At 39.0% G+C, this 8675-nt stretch overlaps 1 protein-coding gene across 1 annotated transcript; it reads right to left on the bottom strand.

The window, feature by feature from the left end:
• Window positions 1-3257: 3257 nt before the first annotated feature.
• LOC110704748 (glucan endo-1,3-beta-glucosidase 8-like) lies at window positions 3258-8090 on the bottom strand. Its single transcript, XM_021882561.1, has 2 exons — window positions 6166-8090; window positions 3258-4691 (listed from the first exon to the last, which is right to left on the bottom strand). The coding sequence occupies exons 1-2, from the start codon at window positions 6507-6509 to the stop codon at window positions 3590-3592; spliced, it is 1446 nt and encodes a 481-aa protein (XP_021738253.1). The 5' UTR covers window positions 6510-8090; the 3' UTR covers window positions 3258-3589.
• Between the last annotated feature and the right edge of the window lie 585 nt (window positions 8091-8675).

Below are 8675 nucleotides of genomic sequence, written 5' to 3'. Positions count from 1 at the left end.
TCCCCGGTCCGGATGGCTTTCCTTTTGCTTTTTTTCAAAACTCATTGTAGGAAGTGGGACCGTTTGTTGTCACTGCAGTTCAGTATTTTTTTACTCATGGTTATATGTTGAAGGACTGGAATTGGACTTTTATAGTTCTTCTTCCAAAGGTGGACAATCCAAAACTAGTCTCCCAGTTTTGGTCCATTAGCCTCTGTAATATTCTTTACAAGTGTATAGCCAAATGTCTTATGGGCCATCTTCGTCAAGTTCCGCCTTCTTTAGTTTCGGATTTTCAGAATGCCTTTGTTCCTGGGAGATTATGTTGGATAATGGTTTACTTGCTCATGAGGTTCTATCATATATGAACGCTTCTAAAGCTCGTAAGCGGTTTTATGCAGCTCTTAAGCTCGATATGAATAAGGCCTACAATCGCGTTAATTGGTCTTTTTTGTTACGTACTCTCCAGGCCTTTGGTTTTCCTATGTATTGGATTCATATTATTCATCAGTGTGTTTCGACAATATCTTATCAGGTTTTGGTGAATGGCAGTCCATCGCCCGCTTTTTAGCCTCAATGTGGTCTGCGACAGGGGGGGATCCTCTATCATCGTATCTTTTTGTCCTATGCATAGAGGTTTTCTCGGCCTCGCTGCGACACGCAAAGAGTTTGTCTCAAATTCAGGGCATTCATATTTCGAGGGGAGCTTCTTCCATTTCGTATCTGTTCTTTGCGGATGATTCACTGTTGTTTTTTTCAGGTTTCACCAGCCGCTTGTGATAACATTTTACAGGTAGTTCAGCAGTTCTATGAGGTGTCGGGCCAAATGATTAATCTTCAGAATTCCTTTGTCAAATTCAGTCCTACTACTCCTCCATATTATAGGGATTATCTGGCGAGGTGCTTGAGTGACAGCATCAGTCATCCCTCGGTGCTTATTTGGGTCTTCTGGTCGACTTGGGTCGTAGTAAAGTTTCGGAGTTTTGATTTTTTATTGACAAGGTCTCTGATCACCTTTCGTAGTCTGATTCCCTCAACCTGTCAGCAGCGGCAAAGTTGGTTATCATTAACTCGGTGTTGGTGGCTTCTTTTAATCATGTCTTGTCGGTCTTTAAGGTTCCAGCTTCGATATGTAGCCACATCGACCATATGTTAGCCCGCTTCTGGCGGCGGTCCTCCTCTTCTTCCAGGGGTACGACGTTTCGGTCAGCTTCGCTTTTACATCTTCCCAAAGGACTGGGAGGTTTGGGTCTTCGTAGTGCGGTTGTTGTTAATCAGGCCTTGTTAGCCAGACAATGATGGCGTATTTTCCAGCACCCTCAGCTGCTCATTCCAGGGTCTTATGTGCGAGATACCCTTCACTTCGTTCTCTTGGCTCAGCAATGATGTCTCGCTCTTCTTTGGGTTGTCGGGGTTTGATGGAAGGTCAGTCTATTTTGAACAACGGTTTAGCTTGGAAGGTTTAGCTTGGAAGGTTAGTTTGGATCCTCGACGATGATTGGGTTCTCAGAGGTTTGAGTTTTAAGTCTTTTGTGTCTGAGTCGGAGGCGCTGACTCACGTTTCTTCCATTATTATTCCGCGCTTTGGCGCGTGGGACACTTCTAAGATTATCGGCTCTTTGATAGTTCTTCGGCTTAGCGCCATTTGGCGTTGGAAAGGCCGCACCGAGCCATGGATGACTTTGTTTACTGGAAGTTTTCTAGGTGGATGGTCGTTTTTCTACTAAATCGGCTTATTCTTTGCTAGTTCAACAATTTGTTGTTTCGATTGTTAGTACTCCAGCTCCTGCGCCGTGGTGGAAATGTTTCTCGGGTCTCCCTCTTCTTCCTCGATTTAAGATGTTTGGTTGGAAGTTGCTCCACGATGCTTCACCCCTTTTGGCAACTTTATTCTCTAAGGGCCTTCCGGTTAATCCAGTGTGTACTTTTTGTCGCGTCAATCTTGAGACAACCTCGCATCTCTTTCGCGATTGTCCCTTCATTTTGGTCTCCCAACCTTTTAACTTTGAATGGAAGTCTCCTTGGTTTCACTCCTTTTCTAGACTAGGTTGTGGTTGTGATTTCGTATTATAGGCAGTCTAAGGATTTTGTTGGTCTGGTGTCTTTCGTGTCTTTTCTCTGGGCTATTTGGGTTACGAAGAATCATTGTATTTTTTGGCAAGCAGTGTGGTCTCCTTCCTTGATTCGCCATCTTGCCTAGGAATGGACTACTCCGGCCGTGCAAGCTCTTGAATTTCAACAACATCTCTTGACTATGGCCAGACGCTCTCCTTCTCCTCCTCATGATTTGATGTCGTTGTGTCTGCAGGGTGGCGCCTCGGATCGTCTCGACCATTGTCTGATCTTTGATGGTGCTTGGCTTACCCAGGATAATCGCGCGGGCTCCGGTTGGTTTTTCCGAGAGGTTTTGTCAGATAGAGTTCTTGGAGGTAGCGTAAAGGCCAGTCGCGTCGCTATCGCTCTACAAGCGGAGTTGCAGGTGTGCTCTTCGAGGTGCCATCCGTCAGGATTATCTTCGTCTTCTCATTTATATGGACTGTGCTGCCTGGTCTCCTTGTTTCAACATTCAAGCTCTACTGATATCACCTATTTGTGGTTGTTTTAGGAGAATAAGGAGATTCTCCTCTGCTTTTCTGCTTGTCGTCTTTGCAAGGTACCTCAAAGTTGGGTTGCTCTTGCGCATTAGTTGGCTGTCCGTGCTCGTGATCGCCACTTTCTTTGTTGGTCTTTTTAGTTAGTGGTTGTCGTTTTGTTTGTTTCTTAGCTAGTGATCTTTGTAAAAAAAAAAAAAAAAAAAAGAATCTATCTAGCCAAAAAAAAAGAACAAGTTACAAGTTACGAGTACAACTTACAAGAACGAATGCAGTCATACACGATGGTAACTGGTACTCGTATGTGGTAGAGTATTACAATTTCAACAACTCCCACGTTCTTCAATGGTTTGACCCATTATCAATTTCCACTAACCCAATACTATCCGCTTTGTTTTGATGGAAAAAATTCTTGTTTCTCGTGTAGTATTATTGTTCTGTTAGTCAATATAAAATAGCTCCATATTCTAGCACAACTACTGTTATCAAGATTCAAGCATGTTGACAGTTAAATGGGTCCATGATTTTGGTTTTGTGTGCAAGTGCTTCAATTGGTAGTAATATCCTGTAGAAGCTTAGAAAGCCGGTTGTTGAAGAAGCCCGTGTGAGAGCGACTCAAGGTGATGGGGTGCATATCTGATCCGGCACTGTTGTTATCTGATCCTGTAATTTTCAGCCATAATGAACTATTTTTTATTCAGAAACAAATTTATAGGATCAACTAGTAACGATCATAATTCTTTGAATATGGAACTGAAATTGATCATCAACCCAACAAACGGGTATAAAAAATATACTATTGTACTGAAGCATGTGAAATTGAGTAATCAACTGTCACATTGTCAACTCAGATTACACTATCATGGTAAAAACTATCTGCAGCTGACGTTCTATATAAATCATCAAAAAATAATCTATGAAGTTCTATTCTAGTATCAAAATCTCAGAATACAGAAACAGACAGACCAAGCATATGAAAGCAAAAGAATGGCAGAATCATTATATCCACAAGATCGAACTCAAAGGAATAGATACATCAGCGCGGTGATGATCAAAGAGAAAGCCGCAGGTACAGCAATCCTCAGAGCAGAGGAGGCTATCTGAATGGTGAAATTGCAAGTATCTGTCGAGATATTCTTCATAGTTAACCTAGCCAGGCCTTGGAAGTTGCAGGCCTCAAGATTCTGATTCTGGGTCTGAAAGTACACATTAAACGCATACGAAATATTCCCATTGGTGTCCATGTTCTGGCAAGAGGATCCATACCCCAGAGGTGTACAATCCGCAAAAGTGCAAGCATAATTCATGTTCTCTTGCAGTTTACTCATATCCTTAGCATTCGGGTTGAATTCACACCATTGATTCTCGAGATATTTGACATCCTTTGCACCAACAAGATAGACATCCCTGTTTTGGCCTGTGAGATCCATAGGGAATTTCGGCTGCCCATCATACCTGAAAATTCCCCAATGCCTCTCAAAGTTCCCAGGAGCAATAGTCTTTGCATCTTCATCAAGGAGCCCAAACAAGTACATCTCTATATTTCCAGGCCTCAAAGGAGTACCAGTGTTAGCTGCAAGTCTAGGCAGTAGGCCTCGATAGAATCTGATAGCATTGTTAATATTGGCATTAACATCACCATTCGTGGGCCATCCAACCTCCCCGACAATTATTGGCATGTCCCCAAACCCTACTGCTTTTAAGGACGAAACCAATGTATCAAAGTTGGCGTCAAAAACATTAGTGTATTGGATCCCATTATCTTGAATAGGTTCAGCTCCCCCATCAAAGAATGCATAATCAACTGGGAAACCAACGCTACCATAGAGACTGAGGAAAGGGTAGATATTGACGGAGAAAGGAGCATTGTTTTGACTCATGAACTGGACCATCTGGGTCATGAGATCAGCTACATCAGGTCTGAATCTTCCAGCTGAAGGTACAGGAGTTCCCTGTGGAGACTCGTAGACATCAGCATTTAGGGGCACAGTTGCCTTTACAATGTCTCCTACTCCGGCTTCATTAAGAGCATTTTGAATATTTTTCAGGGCGGGCAAAGTAGCATTCTCAAATGTGCCATTGTAAGATTTTAGAAAAGGTTCATTTCCAACCGCAACATATCTGCAGCATAAAAATTGGCGTCAAATGTGAAGATGTATCGACATTCTTACATTATAACGCTAATTAAAAACAATAAAAGTCATTATAGAGCAAACCCCAATTGCTCATATACCAGTCAGGCGTTCAATCATCAGTAGATAGCTTAAAAAGTAAGGACATTATGTCAGGCTTAATAACAATGATCATTCTAGCCAATTAAGCGTCTAGAAACACAACCAATTACGCGACTCTGAACAAAATAATCTCAAACATCCTAAAATCCGTGTGATTCTTACAGTAATGCTACTGTAATTGACAATTTGTAGAGTTCAATTTTTACTCGATACGCGCCAATAACCGCCTCAGTAATCTGTATCAGGGGTAATAAGTTCCCATCATTGGAAGGCAACTGCTCAGATATTTCCCTTAACCCAGTCCATGTAATATTCATCCAGAGAAAACAAGCATGAAGCCGAGAAAAGATTTTGTTTCTTACTGTAATTACTTGCAGACAATTGCCTCAGGAAACGGCAGACAGCCAAAAATGCATTCAAGTTCAAAGGGAGGTTTGCGAATAGCACAAATCGAATCAGACAGTTGAAAATTTAAGTTTATAACTCTCCTAGTTTATTCTTCTAAATGCATTTAAGGTGATTCAAATATCTACTGTTAACACTCTCAGGACAATCTTCAGGTAGTTTGGAGATCTAATCATACTTAAATATTTCTTTAATCACTAAATAAATGAACCAAACTTTACTTAATTACTAAAAAATGAACCAAATAAATGCTTGTAAAAGAAGTTTTGAAGCAATTAAAAACATCCTTCAAATGAAAGCAAACAAAAACTAGATTTAATGGTCCCCAACTCTCCATAATCTTACTCAAAGGGCAAGCACAGTAATACAATAATACAAATAAAAGTGATTCAAAAAATTATACTATATAGTAGTCAAATAATTAACTAATCTAGGTTGCTTAATCTATGTTACTAATCATACTTCTAGGATCATGAAACTCTCTAATTAAGGACCTTATCACAATCACATGATGGTCGGTTAAAGAATATATATATCAGCATATCAAATGGGGCAAAAGATGATGCAACTTTCCAACATATTCCGTTTAAAACTCAGCTTCATAAACACAAATCACATGGCAAGTAGATCATGAATCACAATCACCCAAAAAGATGCAAAGTAAACCGAAAAAAGAGTTCGCACTTTTCCCTTTTTCAGATCCAATATAGAATTAGCGGCTAAGATCTTGTATACCACGGGTGTATTATATAGCATGACGTAACAAAAAAACTTGTACACCATGGATGTATTGTATAAAACAAGGTCGGCAACTCTAAATCACATAAATAAATGTTAACCGCCCAAAAAGTAAACTTTTATGTGATTTGAGGGTCAACTAAATATGTTGTATACAGTACACACGAGCTCGAGGACGAACACGAACTAATAGATGGATGGTTCAAAGAGAGACTTACTTGATATTAACACCGCCTCTAAAATGGTAGCGAGTGACATTCTTCTCAACCCATTTTTGAGCTCGTTTATAATCAAGCATAGCATTTAATTCACCATTAGGAATAGCAACCATAACTTCAATATTAGTACCACTAAAAGCACTCAAAGTAGATTCATCAGCATCAAACAACTTCACTTTTTGAATCCCATTATCTTTCAACATTTGTACCACTGTATTTGGAGGTAATTTGTGATTGGCTTGTGTTCCCCAATTAACTCCAAGCCCTTCAACTTTACTGTTATCACTCAATAACAGTAATGATAATACCCAAATCATCAAATAACTTGCAGAATTAACCCACATTTTTTCAATTGAAAAATTAATGGGTATTTTATTTTTTATTTTATGTGGGTATTGGTTGAATAAATCTGAAATTCTGTAGAAAACAATATAAAATGTGAGAACTGAATAAAAATGTAATTTTTTTGTGGGTTTTACTGAAAAATTCAGGGGAAAAAAATAGCTTGCTGAGAATTAATGAGGAAAGACTTTGACAAGAAAACGGTTTATATATAAAGGAAGTGAGTGGGTCGGTGACTCAATGAGTCGGCGAGAATTCTGGGATTATTCTCTTTCCAACTTTTGTTTTCCCCAAAAAAATATGGAGATCGTGAAGGTAATGTGTTGAATTGGAAGGAAAATTTTTCAACTTATAAGTTACAAATATCAATGGAATCCAATAAAAACTTACCAGTTACTTCAATATTAAACATTTTAAAAATCCAAAAAAAAAAAAAAAATACTGAAAATTTGTACACAACGGCTAAAAACTTACTTTTAAAATGGGTGGTTTTTGATTAATAAGAAAAACCCAGAAATGAATAGCAAATGTAGAAAAAACCCAGTTCAGAATTCAGATAATGCAGAGAAAACCCAGAAAAGGGGAGAAATTTGATGAAAAGTAATGTATAAAAGGAAATTTCTTAGAAAACCCCAGATATTTAAAGAAAAAGGAAGTTTGGAGTGGATTAAATATAGAAAAGGGGTTACCAAATCTAATGAAATTGAGGGGTTTTTTGTAGTTTGTATGTTGTCTGATTAATTAGATTGACTAAATAGTATTGGTACTGTGTACAATTTTAATTTTAAGAAGAGGGGTACAACGGCTACTAAATTTTGGGATTGAGGGTGGAAAAAGGACTGTTATGAAAAAGATTTGATTTGAATTAAGAGGGTTGTCAAAAAACTGTTGTTGAACCTCAACTTTCCATGTGTTTAATAATAAATAATGTACTCCATAAGTGGGAACAAAAAAACAAAAAAAAAAAAAAAAAAAAAAAAAAAAAAAAAAAAGTTAATTGGGAATATGGTGAAAATGTACTCGTAACTCTCAAGTAATGAAGTAAATGTTGGCAAAAGATCTTTTGCTACATTTAATAGACGCGTTAAGGATTTATGTAAGCCTATTAATTCAAGGAAAATTTGTCAACTACTATCTTAAAAAGAGGGTCTTTGACAATTACTACCCCTAAAAAAAGTCGTTAATTACTACCCTAAAATTGATTAATTGTACCGATTACTACCTTTTTTCCTTTACTGGTCACTTAAGCTTATTAATCACATCATTTTCCAGCCAAATTATAATTAGTGGCTTTTAAATCCTAGTTAATTAAATAAACCCTAAATTACCACCTTTCCACCTCTAGCAGCCCCTTTAGCCCATCCACACCACCAGAAATTCCACCCCTTCCCCAGCCCCACCACTGAAAACCCACCCTCTACCTTTCCCCCACAACTAAACACATCTCCTCCCCTTCCCTGACCCCTGATTACCGCCCCTCCGCCTTCCCCCAACCCTAAAAATCTCCTTATTACCATCCATAGCCCTCGATTACCGCTCCCCCTTCCCTAAACCCTGAAAACAACCCCCACCCCTTGCCCAGACCCCGATAACCGCCCCTTCCCCTTCCTGAGCCCCAACAATTTCACTCCACCCCTCCCTTAGCCGTGAAAACCACCCCTTCCCAACCCCAAGACTTTGTTCCCTTGTGTTCATGGTGTTTAGCGGTGGAGGGGCTCATGGTGTTCACTGGGGGAGGGAGTTGGGTTTGTGGTGCACGACGGGGGATGGGGGTTGTCACCGTGGGAGGAGGGGGTTCGGTTTATGGTGGATACTCGTCGGAGACGGGAGCTAGGGTTTTATTAATTATTAAATTAAGATTAATTAGGATTAAAATGATTAAATTAGGATTAGGATGATAAATGATGTCATTAATAAGTTAATTAGCCGGAAAATCCACTTAGGTAGTAATCGGTACAATTTATCACAATTAGGGGACGTAATTAACAATTTTTTTTATTAGAGGTAGTAATTCACAAAGGCCCCCTTTTTATGGTAGTAATTAACAAAATTTTCTTAATTCAAACTAGCCTTTTCGAGGCACATGTTATTTCTTAAAGATTATTTTCTAGAGGTGTTTTTTAAGAAAATGAAACAGCTCATTTTGTTACTTAAACTATGCAAGTTAC

The sequence above is a fragment of the Chenopodium quinoa genome, unplaced genomic scaffold (assembly GCF_001683475.1).
Source record: "Chenopodium quinoa cultivar QQ74 unplaced genomic scaffold, ASM168347v1, whole genome shotgun sequence".
NCBI lineage: Eukaryota > Viridiplantae > Streptophyta > Magnoliopsida > Caryophyllales > Amaranthaceae > Chenopodium > Chenopodium quinoa.
This window is presented reverse-complemented; position numbering and strand designations above follow the sequence as displayed.